The sequence below is a fragment of the Gymnoscopelus microlampas genome, assembly GCF_963454915.1.
Source record: "Gymnoscopelus microlampas genome assembly, chromosome: 2".
In the NCBI taxonomy this organism is placed as follows: Eukaryota; Metazoa; Chordata; class Actinopteri; order Myctophiformes; family Myctophidae; genus Gymnoscopelus; species Gymnoscopelus microlampas.
In genome coordinates this window covers 38,189,838-38,207,921 of record NC_139939.1, presented here as the reverse complement: position 1 = coordinate 38,207,921, position 18,084 = coordinate 38,189,838, and the positions used below count along the sequence as shown (strand labels likewise).

The following is an 18,084-nucleotide window of genomic DNA, read 5'->3' as shown; positions in this document are numbered from 1 at the left end:
AGAGAGAAAGACAGAAAAAGAAAGATGAGCACTGGGTCGAGTGACAGCGATAGAAATGGAGATAAAGAAGGTGGGTGAAATGAAAAGGGAAAGACAGACAGGGAACGAGAAATACAGAGAGAGATACAGAGAGAGATACAGAGAGAGATACAGAGAGAGATACAGATCGAGAGAGATACAGAGAGAGAGATACAGAGATACAGAGAGAGAGATACAGAGATACAGAGAGAGAGATACAGAGATACAGAGAGAGGTACAGAGGGAGAGAGTGGTGAAGAGAAAACAAGAATGAGATTGAGGGAGGGAGAAAGAGAGACAGAGAGAAAGAGAGAGAGAGAAAGAGAGAGAGAGAGAGAGAGAGAGAGAGAGAGAGAGAGAGAGAGAGAGAGAGAGAGAGAGAGAGAGAGAGAGAGAGAAAGAGAGAGAGAGAGAGAGAGAGAGAAGAGAGAGAGAGAGAGAGAGAGAGAGAGAGAGAGAGAGAGAGAGAGAGAGATCCACCTCTCTCCTCCATGGTGCTGACCTCCACAGCAGAGGGCAGGCCTGTCAGACACACACTTATTAAGCATGATAAGGGCAACCCTCAGCTAACATGGAGAGAGAGAGAGAGAGAGAGAGAGAGAGAGAGAGAGAGAGAGACACACACACACACACACACGCACACACACACGCACACACACGCACAGACAGACAGACAGACAGACAGACAGACAGACAGACAGACAGACAGACAGACAGACAGACAGACAGACAGACAAATGAGGGAGTGAGACAAATAGATAGAGGAGGGAAAGAGAACAGAGAGGGGGTGAGAAAGAGACAGGGAGAGGGAGAGGAAAGAAGAAAGACAGAGAAAGACAGAGGGAGAGAGACACGGAAAACGGAGAGAGATGCAATAAGTTAAATCGGTAGAGAGGGAAACATGGAATGAGAGACAGAAAGAGCAAGAGACAAGATACCACAGAGACAGAGGAAGGAACAGGACGTGAGAGACGGCACGAGATGTAGAAAGGAAAGGAAAGGTTTCTCAGTCTTACAAATTGACCTCTCTCTCCCCTGCACAACCCCCGAGTCTCTCTCCCTCGCTCCCACCTGTACAAGCTGCTTGCTGCCGCGAAGCTTTTGGGTGAGGGAGTTGAGCTGTGCAGCGATCGTTTCGTTGGCCTGCCGCAGCTCCTGCGCCACGAGCTTGCTGTCCCTCCTGGCGCTCTGCAGAATGTCCACGTGGTGCTGCAGGGCCTCGGCACGCCGCCGCAGGCTAGATGTAGAGGAGGAGCCTGCCTCCCTCCTCTGCCTCCTTCTCTCCTTCCCCCTGTTGCTGTTGTTCTTCCTCCCACCCCACTTCGCCTGTTCTCCTCTCGTCCCTCGCTCCCCAAGATCACGCTGTTCTTCATCTAACAGGGGAGACAATACAACACACACACACACAGGCACCTAGGAGTCGACAAGTGCACAGAGACATGCTCCCGATCCTTATTTAGAAAGCTACCGCTGAGAATTGGCTCATAGAGAGAGTTTGAGTGTGTGTGTGTTTGTCTTGTACACATGAAACGGTGTGTGTGTGTGTGTGTGTGTGTGTGTGTGTGTGTGTGTGTGTGTGTGTGTGTGTGTGATTTTCTACAAGTCAAGTGTTTAAGATTCTCCCTTTATAACCGATACACAAGTTCTGAGCACTAACAAAGAAACACGCTTGTTAACTTCTGAAATACTTGTTTCCGATCAAGTGAGCATCTGTGGTGTGGCGTGGTGTGGTGTGGTTTGGGTGCAATTAGCGGTCGATTAGGCTGCTGCAAGCTGTGAACGGCTTGCATGTAAAAACAGGAACACTCATGCTACCTTGGATCGGAACACCGCTTTCCGTTCTGTCGGCTTCTTCTCGGGCGTTTGAAACGGCGGCGTACCTGCAAGACTGAGAGGAGAGGAGAGGAGAGAGGGGGGCGAAGAGCGATCAGTGACACAGGCATTTAATGCAACCCAACAGGCTGACACGCTGCGCTTCCTGGAACCACACCGTGGATCACAGGGCTGTGCTCGCTTTTAATGCAAAATGACAAATCACCTCTTTTTTTGTGTGTGTGTGTGTGTTAATAATTCACCTCGGCCCGTTCCCTTTGACTCCTATGCGGATATGCTTTCTGACAGGCTGCTACATACCATCTCTCTCCCTTCATCCAATCACTGTCTCACCACACTGATGTGCCTCTACGACACGTGCACGTGTACGTGCGTGTGTGTGTGTGTGTGTGTGTGTGTGTGTGAGAGAGAGAGAGAGAGAGAAAGAGAGCGAGCTTTCCATACATCTGCCTAACATCTGTGTCGATAAATGTATCCATAAAACTGGGTGTTTGTGTTCACGTGTATGACTCTGCGATGACGTTGTGTGCGTGACAGCATAATTGTTGTGTAATATATGTGTGTGTGTTTGTTTGCATGCACACACACACACACACACACACACACACACATGCGCACACAGTATGTGAATGTGTGTATTCGAGTGCGTGCGACACCTCCTAACTACACTGCTGTTTGTAGTGACATCAAAGAGTCCTCTTTGTAATGGTGGTAGGGTTTGATCAGCGTTAGGTTTGATCACATGGAGCCTTGTAGGGAGGAAAGAGAGGCAGAGAGAGAGAGAGAGAGAGAGAGAGAGAGAGAGAGAGAGAGAGAGAGAGAGAGACCTTTGGTTTGTGACACAGAGAGGTGCAGGGGGCGTGAGGGCCAAGGTAGTCATAGTGGTGAGCCCAGGCGGAGCTGACAGGCACACTGAGGAGAGGAGGGGAGAGGGAGTCTAACTTCCCTGACTACATGTAAAACAGCAAACTCCCTCTTCCTCAACACCACCTTCAACCACCTACTTTAGCTCCCCCTCTGCAACTCCTACATCACTCAAAGACAGAGAGAAAGAGAGAGATCAGCTTTAAAGCTCTCTCTTCCCCCCTCTCTCTCTCCTTGACAGACTGCAAAGGAGAAGAGTGTGATCTTTCTCTCTCTCTCTCCCTCTCTCTCTCTCTCTCTCTCTCTCTCTCTCTCTGGGGTACAGAGCTGCCATGTACTGCTGTGCAGGGGTTTGATGTGGACAAGAGCTAGAGAGTCCAAGCCTATTGATTTCCTGGTGTGGAGATGGGAGAGGGGCTAGAGGGATAAAGGAGTGATCGGAAAAGAAGCATGCCTTGGTGACTGCAGGTGTTAACTGTGATGTGGATGGGAGCGTGTGACACTCATTTGTACAGGTAGACGCACACTGAACAAGTACAGTATTCCACTGTGTACCAGCAAAATCTGATAAATAAATATGAACACACGGGCATTCATTGCCACCCGAGCAGGCTGAATCAAACCTTCCACAAGTTTCATCTACGTTTGACGTTGTGACTTCCATATAAGCAGAGAGGTTGCTCGCAGCGGCATTTTAGCTGGGCTAACAGGTTAGCTGCCATATAACCCTTGGCTTAGGGAACATTATGTCTTTAGCATGTGCTGATTGGTCAGCTGCCGTATAACCCAGGGACATGCAGCCGCTGACAATCCAGCACAATGTCACCAAATTCTCAGTCCCTTTATGTCAACTACAGCACTTTTGTTTTTTCTTTCTTTTTTTTCCTTCAGAATATGAAGTACAAATAGCCTATAAAATTATTATTATTATTATTATTATTATGCATAATTATGCAGAATAGGCATGGCTAGACAAGAATAAATCTATTTCCTTCTATTAGAATAAAAAAGAAAACTCCCTTTGGCTAATGCAATGTAGAATTCGAAATAAATAACGGCAACAAAAGCAAAAAAACAGTCTTAGTGTCTTACTAGATGTGAAGACAGACAGAGTGTGGTGTGCGGAGACAGAACCAACCTTGTTGCTGGTGTAGCACTGCCGAGGTCTTCTCCCTGAGAGACTGCTGTTTAGACTGTCTGAATACTCATCACCACTGTCGCTGAGGACACACGCAGAGAAAAGATGATAGAGTGGTTACTTATTGCAAGGCCAAGAATCGAACCGGCAACCCCCTCTGGGTCGCAACCATGAGTACCACCCTTGGACAAAAATCCAATTTGGTTTGTATGGTTGGTTTAAGTTCATATCAAGGAAAATATGTGCATTTCTTTTTGCCTCCATCACCACCCAACACAAAATCAATGTCCCGCCCAATCAGAGAGAGGGAAATGTAAATATGGGTGTAAATGAAGTGAAGGGAATGCATCAACATGTATGAGAGCCGCTGTGGCCTTCATTAGCCGTGGTTGTGTGACAGATCTGTGTGTGCGTGTGTGTGTGTGGATGTGAGAGGCACGGCTGAGTGGAGATGAAACCTCCCGTCCTCTGATGGACGTACGGCAAAAGGGCTTTCAGATATGTGCGTAACTGTACAGTGTGTGTGTGTGTGTGTGTGTGTGTGTGTGTGTGTGTGTGTGTGTGTGCTTGCATAGACATAAACACGCACACGCACGCACACACACAGTACAAGGTTACACACACTTGCGTCTACACACACACGTAGGTTTTTATTGACAGCGACCTTTGACGTGGAAGCCAGTGACATTTGCACTGGTGGGTTTATTAAGGTGGGGCGCGGGTGCAGCAGAGAGAGAGAGAGAGAGCGAGAGAGCGCGAGAGAGAGAGAGAGAGAGAGAGAGAGAGAGAGAATGTGAAAGAAATGAGATCCAACTAGAACGTGATAGGGCCTGCAGCTAGTTGGGGTTAAACCTGGGCCTCGGAGGAAGGACAAAGGGGCAAAAGGACAAAGATGATCACTAACCAGGGCTTCATACCCATGTACCTACCTTACATGAAACACTCATACTGTACATGCAAAAGTTTTTAATTATTTTTCTCTAAGGTGCGGTGTTTTCATAAGGTGTTTTTGTTTTTTTTACTTCACTATCAAGTTACTCTATACACACCCTCACGCTTGCTCTCTCACACATTTACATGCACGCACGTCGCACACGCAAACAAAGACATCTCCCTCTGAGTCTGACCCGTGCACGCACAGCCACGCAAGCGAATATGCATGTCTGCACATGTGTGCCCACATGGCATGGGCTCTCTCTCTCTCACACACACACACACACACACACACACACACACACACACACACACACACACACACACACACACACACTATGGCGCTCGATCCGTGCCACGTCAAACCTTGACGCGTCACATGAACGCGTGATTTTTGTATTGCTCTGCACTGTACCGTGTGAACTTGTTATTATTTTCCCATTGACTCACAATGGGTACGCGACGCGATGGGACGTGCATGCGTGCACGCGTACCCTTCCCCCGTGCCCTACGCGGGTTACACGTTAACACTTAGTTTATGCGTTTTTAGCGAACGCACGCATCAACGCATGCATTTTTTTTTGGGTCACGCGACTACAGGAGGCAGGCAATGAGGGCTGCACAAAATCACACGTGAATATTGTTGATGCACAGCACCGTGCGTGCGTGTGTGTGCATGACAGATGACTGTCAAATAAACCGTCATGGTGATTATAGCGTGTGTGTGTGTGCAGTGTTATCAAAATAGACCGTCACACGTGATTGTTGTTGTTTCACAGCACCGTACGTGCGTGTGACACGTTCTATATAAAGTAGCTACACTTTAATACGAATAATAAAGATCATCTCTCATCATAGGCCTACCTCATGAATGAGTTTGTGCGCAGATCCAGGCTCCATTAAAGGCTTGCATTTATTCTATGATGCTTTTTGTCCCCATATAGAAGCTAATAACTGTATTCATCTTTAAAACTCATTTATGGGTTTATTGGTCAGTCAAAGAGACAAGGGCCACATGGGCAGACCATGAAGTGCTGTGGGCATATAACTGTCATTGCGCACGGCGGCCTCTCCAGCACCTCAGGTTATTGACACAATTATAAATAATTATAGCCTATAATAAAAAGCTATGCAGATGGATGGATCATGGATGCTCTATTGATAATCAAAATGCGGGAGAACTTGCGACCAGCGGTGTCCACAATCTCCACATTATCCCCCCTATAAACTTGGGTGCAAAATATGGCATAACTGACCGGTGATTAGCCTACCAAGTCCGATCCAATTCAAACATGTCTGCGACTGCAACTTAATTTGGTTCATAAAAACACAGTCTAGGGGAATTATGAAAATGTACTTAAAGTACCAAAAGTAGGCTAGAAGTAGGCTACCCATTTCACAAGTTTTCAAATAAAATATAAAAATCAGCAGATCTACAAGCGGAGGGTCACTGGACATGAACGCGGCTCCTGCCCGCAACAAAAAAAAAGACGAGAGAGAAAGGGGAAGAGAGAGAGAGAGAAAGATAGAGAGAGAGAGGGGGAAGAGAGAGAGGGGGAGAGAGAGAGAGAGAGAGAGAGAGAGAGAGAGAGAGAGAGAGAGAGAGAGAGAGAGAGAGAGAGAGAGAGAGAGAGAGAGAGAGAGAGTCACGGCCCTCTCAATCAATCAATCTCGAAAGCAGTCCAAGTTCATGTTCAGTTCAATACCATTGCTGTTGCAAATTCCAAGCCATATTGAAGTATAGGATAATCCACAATGAAATGATCGTCCCGTGGTGATTGATCACAGAGTAATATTGTGGCTTTTCCAACAATCTAAAACTAAAGCCACAGTTTTTGATCAGGGGGCAGGCTGGCAGGGGATGTATGTATAGTCTCGTGTCTCGCTTTGTTTAGGCTATACAATTAATCGCAGAAATCCAAGAAGTTGCATCAATCACTCCACAATGCGTCGAATCGCCATGCATTGTGAGCTTGTAGATCGGCTATTTTCAAATGGCCGAAATGTGTATAGGGCTGAAGTTAGCCCTGAAACATGACTGTCATACCATGACAGTCATGGTGCCATGTCCCCCCAGTTTATAGCGGTGTTCGATTTTTTTTTACATTGCCAACTCTCACATGTACACAAACGTTCAGATTTCAAATATAAAGTGCTTACCCCTGAGCCACGGATGTTACAGGGCGATCCGGACCGCGATAAGTACCCGTATCTCCCGTATTGTTAAATAAAAAGCATTTTATCCCATCGCCAGCCTTTTCCTTTTTTTTTGGTAATGTATCAGAGTGCAATACACCTCCCAACCATTAGTGTCGCATGGTTGAAAGTATCGGAGAAAAATTTGAGAAAATGGCTGGCGATCGGATTAATTTTTTTATTGAACAATACGGGAGATACGGCTACTTATCGCGGTCTGGATCGCCTTGTAACATCCATGGCTCGGGGTTAAGCACTTTATGTTTCAAATCTGAACGTTTATGTTCATGTGAGAGTTGGCAATGTAACAACAATCGAACACCGCTATAAACCAGGGGGACATGGCACCATGACGCTTGCGTCATGAGAACCATGGCGAGGGCTGAAGTGTGTTTTGTGATAATAACCAATTACCAAGATATAACAAGTAGGCTACTAACTAAAGTTTTCAAATAATTATAGTGGAATAGGCTAAAAAGTACAATATTTGCCTCTAAGATGTAGTGGAAATAATCTAGTAAAGTAAAATTACCTCAAGATTGTACTTAAGTAGGCCTACAGTACTTGAGTAAATGTACTTAGTTAGTTACTTTACACCACTGCGAGAGAGAGGGGCTCGAGTCGCAAAGCGAGTTAATTCAGCCAAAATCTGTCACTTGCGTTTCAAATTGTATTCTTTGATCGGCTGGTGAGTGATATAACTTAACTGTCACAACTTGGTGTTTATAAACATACTTGTGTGTGGATTACGGAGAAATTTGAATGAAGTCTTGATCGGGGAGGCTCTATATACGCACTTATGGATATCTTTATGTCAGTCCGTGCAACGTACGGTTCGCGAGCGGCTTGGAGCGGCAGCCGGTCATTGAGTAAATGTAGGCTACTTTATACTTTACAGGAGGAGGAGTACTTCCAATTTTCAATACTTCTACTTCTACTCCACTACTTCTCAGAGGCAAATATTATACTTTTACTGCACTATAATTATTTATTATATATATAATTATTGTTTACAAAACTCACATTAACCACTTCACACCCCATATAATATAAAAGATTTGTATTTGTGAAATGGGACATTCTGCATAATGAATATTAGCCTACTTTCTACTTTTGGTACTTTAAGTACATTTTGGTGCTCCGTGGCGGGGCAGGTTATGAAAAAAACCTGACCCGCGCATCACTGCCCCCCAGAGGAGTCCCCGGACCCCACTTTGAGCACCAATGCGCTCATCTTCAACAGGAGTTGGATGGGATGAATACATAATGAATACATAGACGCATTTTGATTGGTCAAAGGTCTAGCAGTCACCAGCGAATTTCCGCAAAATATGACTGCTGTCCGAATAAATAAAAGACACATTTTCGAATTAATGAGGCCATAACATAACATAAATAATGGGAACAAACGATACCGAACAAACTTCAGTCATATTGCTCTGGCGGAGCTGCAGCTGATATTGGCCACTCCGGTTGGGTCTCAGAAGTGTGTGAGTGATAAACGTAAATTATATAATTAATTTGGCCTGCAATTATCTAATGCTGCCAGAGAGAACCACAATGTTCTCTATTTCTCGCAAAAGTCTAGAAAGACATGTGTCCATGGCACGTCAGTGCGCCCCAGCCATGATTTTTTATTGTATAATAGAAGGCATGGGCATTTTAGCATTTTTGGTTGTGCATGTTATAGTGCCCTTGATATCAAAACGTTTCCCCGTTAGTGGTGCGTAAAAGTGTGGTTCTTTTCGGTGAAATGACATTGTGCGCATCGGGCGCATCTGCTTTCGGGGATTTGAGTCAAAAATGATGATTCTGGCATTTTAGGGATGAGATCTGATTTGACAACTGTTTGTCTTATATTAGGAGGATGTTTGTAGACAACTCTGGGCATGTCCTTGAAAGTAGTGGCCAATTTTGGGTCGCTACTGAGGATATACCAATGTTCCTTTATTGTGCGTTCAAACTCCTTACCGGGCTGAATATTGTACAATGCATAAGGGAGCGTTACATGGGGAGGCGTCCCGTTCGGACTGTAGGGTATAGTCCGAACGAGTCTGTTTGGTCTGGAGTCACCTGAATACAGGAAAATTAACTAGAGAGTTCACAGAATAAATACAATTTTGAATTAGAGCAATCTCTTGAGAAATGACATGGTGTCGGGGAACTGAGGCAAGAGGAGGCATCATAACATACACCGGACCCGACATTGGTATCATAGGCCTACTGTAGGCATAGGCCTATAGCTTTGTACTGCCTTGAAATAAAATATTATTTGACAGACATGGCTATAGTAGCCTACATGTTACTGATTATTTGGAATGTTATATTATTGCAACCGCTGCAATATTGATTGTAATGGATGCATAAAACTCAATGGAGGGAAAGGGCGCGCACAGTGCACCATGCGTAATGGAGCGAGGGAGGGAGTGCTATGACATATAACAACGGTAATAACAACGGTTATAACAAAGGACTAATGTTAAAGTCCGTTGTTACTCACGCCATAATCCTCTCAGGAGCATTGCATGTAAAATCCAAGACATATACAGTCAATATAGTCTAATAGGCTGCTTTTAAATCTACAATAAAATGACAACGGATTGTCCCCTCTCCTGCTTGTCGTTCCGTGATGATTTTTACTTTTTTCTCACCATCATGCACTCTTATAATATCAACCATTAAGCACAGTCAGCTGGCTGGTGTCAATTATCTTTCTATACTCAATGACAGCTGCATGGAGGAGACTCAGGAGAGTAGACCTCAAAACAATAAAATAACCAAATAAATATCCTAGGCTAAATTTCGTATACCGGGCAATTATATCAATGAGAGAGCGAGAACGAGAGAGAGAGAGAGAAACGGAGCGAACGGAACCATTCAACACCATACAGGTTCGGTTTAGCTCAGGATAGACAATTCATATTTTTTTCCTGCCCTTTGATAGGCTATACTGAGAGAACATTAAATTACAACTAGATAGATACAGTGAGTGTGTCCAATCCTACTACAACATAACTACAAGGGACATTCATTCCAATATAAAATAAAGTTGCAGCGGGGATATCATTAGGCTATACATTAGAGGCAGCTGCGCATCATTGTTAAAGTAACACATTTAACATTCGACCCATGAACTTCGACGCTGACGGCCCCAACGGAGGTTGCACCCTCCGTTTTTAAAAAGAATCCTGCAAGGATGACAGACCCTGCATTCAACCCGTGTGTGCACCGTGCGCTACTCTGCGCAGAAAGAGGGTTCTCGTCACAGTGAATGAGTTACAGCATGTTTCAAAGCTTTTTCATAATAATACAAGAACAACGCGACATTCGGCATAATGAGTAGCCTATACGTTCTACTTAAGTATATTTTGATGCCAATACTTTTGCCATAAATGAGCGTGCCTTCTTTCATAGACTGTAAGTGTTGCGCTCTCTCTCTCTCTCTCTCTCTCTCTCTCTCTCTCTCTCTCTCTCTCTCTCCATTTATTATAATGACCATGAGCGGTCCGGTGTTTATGTATTATTATTTATTATCATAATGACCATGTGCGAATGCGCAGTGACGTCATCGTACCTACATGAGAAATGTGACAAGTATTATAGGCTAGTTTTACCGTGTCTGGTACCAATACAAAAAAATAAACTGGTCTGAAATAGATAAATATATAGCTTACAATGGCGAAACAATATTATTTATTATTATTAGGCTATTTAGTTAATTTAATGCGGGGTATTTAGAAACAAATATTAATATCTAAATTGTATCAATGCCACTAACCTGGATACATGGATGTGATAATAATTTTATATTTTTTAGGCTACACGATCACACAACGCGATGCAGCACATATATCAGGCCTCAGGCGTTCACATGATGCGGTGCAGCACACCACAATAATCACGCCTGCTTTCTGCGCTGAACGCACGCACACACGCACGCACGCACGCATAAAAAAAAACCAAGTCACATTACACGACACGTTCACACGCTGATGCAACACGTCACGCTTGCTTTCGTGTAGTGTATGCGCAGAACGCACGCACACACGCACGCACGCACGCATTAAAAAAAATCACACGTTCATGTGACGCGTCAAGGTTTGACGTGGCACGGATCGAGCGCCATACACACACACACACACACACACACACACACACACACACACACACACACACACACACACACACACACACACACACACACACACAGTACAGTGTACCTGTAGCCAAATTGACATGTACTCAGTGTGTCTCCACCTGTCTAGGCTGAACATTTGGCCTTCAGCAGTCAGCCAACAGGAGGGGGTGTTAGCCTTGGACATATAACCTCAGGAACTGGCGCTGCACTCTGTCAGATCTGCTGAGTGGACAACACAGTACGAGACAGCGTTGGCACACCATAGCCACGCTTCAGGGTACGTGTGTGTACGTGTGTGTGTGAGAGAGAGAGCCCTGTACGTGTGCACCCATCCATATCCAGATGATGCCCATATGCAACTTCCACTACCAAATGGATTATGTAGATCACTCTGCACGTAGGCTTATGATATTTATGTTCTATTTTGATGTATTTGGTAATTCCTACCCTCTGTTCTTATGCCCATTGACATCATTGAGATAATTATAATTTGATTAAAGGTAGACTTATAACTCATTGTGGTTCTATTAACACCACAATGTGTTTGTGCCACCAGTGGGAGCTCGGACCAACCGACACTACCCTCTTCCCCGCTCCTGCTTTACAACCAAAACTTGCTGATGTGCTCAAGATGGCAGGCTGCCCTCCAGCAGCTCGCACATCTGATAGAGGCGAGCCAGAGGCAGGGAAGGATGAGACACAAGGCTTGTCAGCGGACCTTAGTGAGTCGGATATCTTTATTCAGACGCACTATTTATACCTAGGGTCAGACGAAGGAGAAGAATAAAATAAAATACTAAAACGAAGAAGAGTGAATGTATTTTGCAGACATATTGCTGCAGACAGAAAGGAAGAGTAAGAAAGAAAGACTCCTGCGAGATGAAAAAGGTAAAGCGTTGAAGGATTTGCAGTTCAGACTCAATTGACAGGTGCCTTTAAATAAGACAATGTCTCAATTTAGGTTGCCCTCAACCGCCCCCCCCCTCCCCCAAATCCTCTTAAGTCCTTCTCTCAGGTACAGGGTGCATTTGACTGCCGCTTATTAGCCACATGGAGAGGTATTAGAGAGGCAGGTCATGGCTGCACCCCAGTCCCTGCTAAAAGGCCTCGTGTGGATACGGCTAGGCTGGATTACATTCTGATGAATTAGTTGGTGTAGAGGCAGAGGCAGAGGCAGAGGCAGAGAGAGAGAGAGAGAGAGAGAGAGAGAGAGAGAGAGAGAGAGAGAGAGAGAGAGAGAGAGAGAGAGAGCGAGAGAGAGATGGAGATGGAGAGAATGTGGAACTGAGAGAGAGAGAACGCGAGAGGAAGGAAGATGAATATGGGAGAGGAGCTCTCAAGTGTTTGAAATCGAATCATTTGCGAGCATCACTCAATAAAGGTCTGGCTCGGTGGCTTTTTTGCATAAAACATACATGAAATAATTACTGTCGATGGTTCTTAATTTAGAGGGTGTTAAACAGCTTGTAGACAGCTGGTACCGAGCCGAGTGGGGTCATTCAAAATTTATCTAAGTAAATTAAGGCGAGGAGAGAGAGGAAGAGAGAGGAGGGGAGTACGTGTGTGTGTGTGTGTGTGTGTGTGTGTGTGTGTGTGTGTGTGTGTGTGTGTGTGTGTGTGTGCGTGTGTGCACACGCGTGAAGAAGGGAAGTGTCTATCCGAGAATCGACACACCACAAGATAACTGAACTGACAAGGCTTAGGTTGGGATGTGTATGTGTGTGTATGCATACAGTGTTTGTGCTTGTGGTGTTGCGGGTGGAGTTGGTGGTGCTGGGGGGGCTACTTGCAGGGGGATCCTTAGCGCTGTCAAGGGGGGTGGTAGTGAATATGCAAAGGACCGGTAAATTAAATCAAACTGCCAAACTGTCAATTCCAGGGCGGCGTGACTGGTGCATGAAAATGGCATCAGTGGAAGGTAGCGCTGCATCGGCGCGCCCCGTTATCCCAGGGCTTTCCTGGCACTGCTTCAACTCTGCGTGCAGAGGTGGCTAATTTTGCATGCAAATTTCAGTCAATAAGCTCCGAGCAAGGCGTCCCAGGATATTTCAAAGGATCTGACAGTAGTTCCCCCCCACCCCCCACCTGCTCTCACTCTCTCACACTATCATTCTCTCTCGCCACATCTTCCTTTGGCTCTTGAATACCAACTAGACAGATGCTGAAATTCAATCACACATTTGCTTACGCTTTGCATATGCACGTTGTCCCCTCAATGCAGCATAGCCCCTTGGCCCCCCCAGCCCAGCACCTTGCCCCCCATCCCACAACCTCCGCACACCCCCCTTTACCCCAACTAGAGAATAATGAGGCAGCAAGAACAAGATAGTGTGCGTGTGTGCGTGTGTGTGTGTGTGTGTGTGTGTGCGCAGGTGTACTCGGTTACCTATCAGCGCTCATGTCCTCCCACTCGTCCTTAGTGGGGCTGGGGCTTCGGCCTCTCCAGCTGATGGCTTGATTGGGGCCGACTGCTGTGTGGCTGTGCTGACGCACTGGACCTCTGAGCCTGGCTGTTTTGAATTTGACCTTGCTGCTAATGGTGCTGGTAGCTGCTCTCTCTCCTGTTGTTCCTGCTCCTCCTCCCCTCGCTGTCCCTAGCACCGCTGCTCCTGCTACAGGACGGTTCCTATAGAAGTCCCGGGCAGCTCGGAGAATCCCCAGCTCCTGTCTCAGCCTCAGCAGCTGGCCGTGGAGCCGGGCCATCTCCTTCTGTGAGGTCTCCAGCTGGGCCTCCAAAGCCAGGGTCTCGCCGCGGTGCCTCTCCGCCTGAGCGAGGGCCTCGCCCCGAGCCGCCTCCTCGCGGGCCGTCCCCTGGCCACGCAGGCGGTCCAGGGAGGCCTGGAGGCTGCGGTAGTCACGGGCCAGCTCCTCGTTGGCCTCCAGGAGGTCCTCCTTCTCCTCCCTCAGTCTCTCCGTCTCCACCTCTAGGGATGTCATCCTCTGCTCCAGCACCTCCATCTGCTGGGACCACAGACACACGGAGGGACTCATACCTGGATCTCTTGCCACCAACAACAGCATGGACATTTATTTATTTGAACAGGGAAAATGAGTTCCCCCGTTTGACCTGTGTGTGGTAACATCCACACAGGATTAGCCTAGCATTTGTGTGTATGTGAACAAGCGCATACTGGCCTATTACAGGCCTATGTCTGGTTGGCTGAGTCCATTTCAGGGATTAGACCCCCCCTCCATAGACATCTGACTTGCGCCCCCCTTTCTCCCCACAACCCAAAACACCCTGACCCCCCCCCCCACACACACACACGCCCCTCGTCACTCTTCACTAAACAACGAGCGGGAGCACTTAGTCTCTTTGTTAAATCTTCGGTGGAGACTGTTCAGCGAACAGTGGGTGCCTGCTGGGTTCATACCCCCAGGCAATCCCTTTTATTTGTCTCTCGCTCTGCCCTCTGGTAAAGCACGGCACCTTTCAAACAAAGTTAGATAGTTAGGGCCCCCCCACCCGCACGAAAACCAGTCACAACCACGAGGGGGGGATGGACAGACAACCATTAGAGCAGTGACACACACAACCCAAGTGGGCAAACAAAACTATAAAAACACATAATTTCGAATTATCTGTTGTTTCTGGGGCATAAATTAGCACCATCTCTCCCCCTCTGCAGGTTATTAGATCCAACACACTGCTTGTCATTCAGTAATAAAGGCGATGACAGTCTCCATTACACCGCCATATGGCATTTGTTGGCAAGCAGTGCAGTGGCATCATCTGCTGTGAATTATGCCTTAATTCCTCCAAACAGAAAAAAGTTCAAGTTGCCTGTGTCCCTCTGCATACTCTCTCTCCATTGTGTCGCTGTGTGATTGCTTATGTGCACAATATTGCATTTTTCATGGGATCTCCAGCACCTGCCACTGATGGGAGTATCTCTCAAAGCCGCTTGTTGCGAAATCTGGTACAAGAACATTATTCATCATTGCTTGTAGCAGTTGTTGTTTTTTGTCACAAAAGCAAAATTGCCTGCCCTAAGGTACATCTTATCATTTGCTAAACTGACTTTTTATAGACTAAATCTGATAAGAGTGAGGAAACCATTTCAAAACCATTCTTCATAGAGCACAAGGCAAACTTTCACATATTTCACCACTTCAAGTCATTGTGCTTTAGTTAATCCTCTGTCGGGTATTCTTTTATTAGCGATGACAAGGGAGAATGTAAGTGACGGCAGTAGTACTGTACCTTTCTTAATGACTGCTCCGTTCGCTCCGCAGAAACACAAGGCTTTTTGGGAATACTGCTGCTGACCTGGTGCCCCTCTGCCACTTTGTGAAGCAGTTCTGTCCATGGGAACAAAGCAAATTATTTTGAGACACGGCATGTCAAGCTCAGGCTATTCAATCAATAGGACTATAATAAAGAGGACACATTAACTCAATTAACAATCATTAAGAGCTAATTTTCTGTCTATTGTGCTGCCGGTTCTTTTCAAAGCATTTACCTAGCAAATTCTAAAGGTTCCTTTTTTTCCTTTTGTCAATCATGTCGGAAAAAATAAACTCACAAAATGTCAGAAGGCCATTTTCATGGGGACTAGAGATAACTGAAGATGCCCCCCTTCTTGCTCAACCATTTAAATCATATCAAGTAACCGTTAATAGCTAGTAATTACAACAGCAGTGTTGATTCAGTAGACCGCTAGGACATGCAAGGAAAAGCTTAATTCAAAAGCACAGCATGGTTCTTAGAAACAGCATGTCGCCCTCCCCTGGGGATCTTAAACAAACCCGGCAAAGTCTTCCAGTCCCCCGTGAACCCTCGAGCTGCACTTTGTAACACCATTTCCCCGGGGAAAAGTTGATCTCTACAGAGTAGACTAGTGTGCCGCTTTTATAGTTGTGACAGAGGCATATAGATAAATCTGCATAACGAAACCAAGCAAAAGAGCCAGTTTGATACACATGACAACGTGTGAACGCACGCACAGACGCATGATGCATACACGCGCGCGCACACACACACACACACAACAGGTCTTTATGTCACGTCGTTGACATGTCTGCAGAAGAGGAAATACTTTCCCAGCTCACATGGACACAAAGGGCAAAACCAAACCATACCAAAAAAGTTTCCACCTCTCGTTACGGTACAGGTAAACTCATTTGTGGAACGAGGCTGGAAGCATTAAATATTGAGCCCCCTGACTTTTCAGGTCAGTTGACCTTTTGGAAGGAGTAGCAGAAGAAGAGAGAGAGAGAGAGAGGGAGAGAGAGAGAGAGAGAGAGAAAGAGAGAGAGAGAGAGAGCGTGGAAGGAGAGCATTAAGAAAAAGCGAGAGAGGAATACACACTGCAGAGCTCCCACTCTCTCTCTCTCTCTCTCTCTTTTCCGCCTTCCGCTTTTTTGCATTTGACAACTTTGCCCTGGGAAGTTTGTTACTCTGAATTAGCCCTCTCTTTTGTCTTCCCGGCGTTGTCACGTCCAATCATGCAGAGCGCCACACAGGACAGGAGGGCTGCCTGCGTTGGCTGGGTACATAACCAGAGAGAGGAGACAATTATCCTGGCCCCAACACTGGGTGGCTGGGGAGTTGGGCACCTCGGCAGCGCTACCTTGATGAGGATGCTAGTGGTGGCTCCCCAGTCACTCTCCACTGGCAGAGGAGGCGGGAGGGTCCCGGGCCGGCTCTGTGGCATACATTAACGTCGCTCTCGCGTCTCCTCAACGGGCCGCAGCACAAAGGGCCACGATCCTTTCATCTGCTGCCTTTCGTTAGCGCGATCCTGACGGGGCCTTTCCAACCTTGCCTCCCCTTTCATCAGGGTCTGGGGAGGGGGTGGGTTGAAATGCAGTCAACGTCAGGGGCCACTTGTGTAATATGGTTGTTTTGTGGAGAACACATACCGTAGTGTTTGCTTCCTGACTCTGTTGTTATTGACGGCCAGAGGTCCAAGTAGTTAGGTGTCTTGATTTACAAGGTGAAATTATTGCTGATATATTTTTTGGGGGCGTTTTTGGGAGGTTTGCGTAAAAAGCAGACCCTAACGTGTGCAGCATCACTGTGTTATGTTATTTCTATGTCCTACTTTTACAGCATTTGTCGAAACATTTTCTCTGATGGGATGATTACTCAGCTTCGAACCTTGACAATGACCATGTCCACAAATGCTGTAATATTACAGCTTTTGTGTGACAGGATTCAACACTAAATCTCCCCTTTTCAAGGGAGTCTATTTAGCTGCATTCCTGATTATGCATTGATTGTCAATGGGAGGAGCATTCACCGTTTTAATTAGTGCCATCCTTTAAAGCAGGGCCACGAGTAAATTAAAGTGATATGGGACAGATTCGTTATTGAGCTGGTTAATTAAGGCCACTGCTTGTGCTGGTCAGTGTCTGACAATAAAATGCAGATTGGATTTTAAAAAACCAATGCGCCTTACATCATTGGGGATGACACTTGCGAGACGAGATAGATGCAGTTTGATCTCCTGGTCAATTTACCAACGAGTTGATTAAGTCTTAATTGAGTTGTCCTGTTAATTCTCAGAAGAAAACGCCTGACGAACACAAATGTGGCCTAGAGGTAAAAGCAGCACAGGGAAGGTGCTGTTTATACATGTTTAATATGCAGACTTGAAAACATCACAGGTACAGCATCCTCTGCTTTCTGCATCCCTTTTCTAGGCCTCAGGCTAAACCCTGAGGTGGAAAATGGAGACAGTAATAGAGAAATCAAAAACAACTACAAACATTGTAAAATAAACTACAGAAAATAAATAAAAAATATTTTTAGAATAATTTTATTATCCCATTTCTTGCATTATTGTACTTCTGGATATGGATACGGATATGAGTCCACAAATAAAGATTTGATTTAAAAACTGTACAATGGCCTTATGAAAGTGTGCCTTATGAAACCTTTGTAATTGCAAGTATAAAACTGTAATTACCACACTACTGTATATATACAGACTAATATGTAAGTCAGGCAGACTTGCAT

The 18,084-nt window shown here is 45.8% G+C and overlaps 1 protein-coding gene across 1 annotated transcript in view; it reads right to left on the bottom strand.

Moving 5' to 3' along the window:
* The window catches only part of cntln (centlein, centrosomal protein), a 147,714-nt gene that overhangs the window by 54,403 nt on the left and 75,227 nt on the right, over nucleotides 1–18,084 (bottom strand). Inside the window, exons 14-18 of the mRNA XM_084046775.1 lie at nucleotides 15,325–15,422; nucleotides 13,507–14,081; nucleotides 3,854–3,935; nucleotides 1,834–1,906; nucleotides 1,090–1,391 (exon numbers count right to left, since the gene is read on the bottom strand). Coding sequence (XP_083902901.1) covers nucleotides 1,090–1,391; nucleotides 1,834–1,906; nucleotides 3,854–3,935; nucleotides 13,507–14,081; nucleotides 15,325–15,422 — 1,130 coding nt within the window. The remainder of the gene's footprint in view (nucleotides 1–1,089; nucleotides 1,392–1,833; nucleotides 1,907–3,853; nucleotides 3,936–13,506; nucleotides 14,082–15,324; nucleotides 15,423–18,084) is intronic.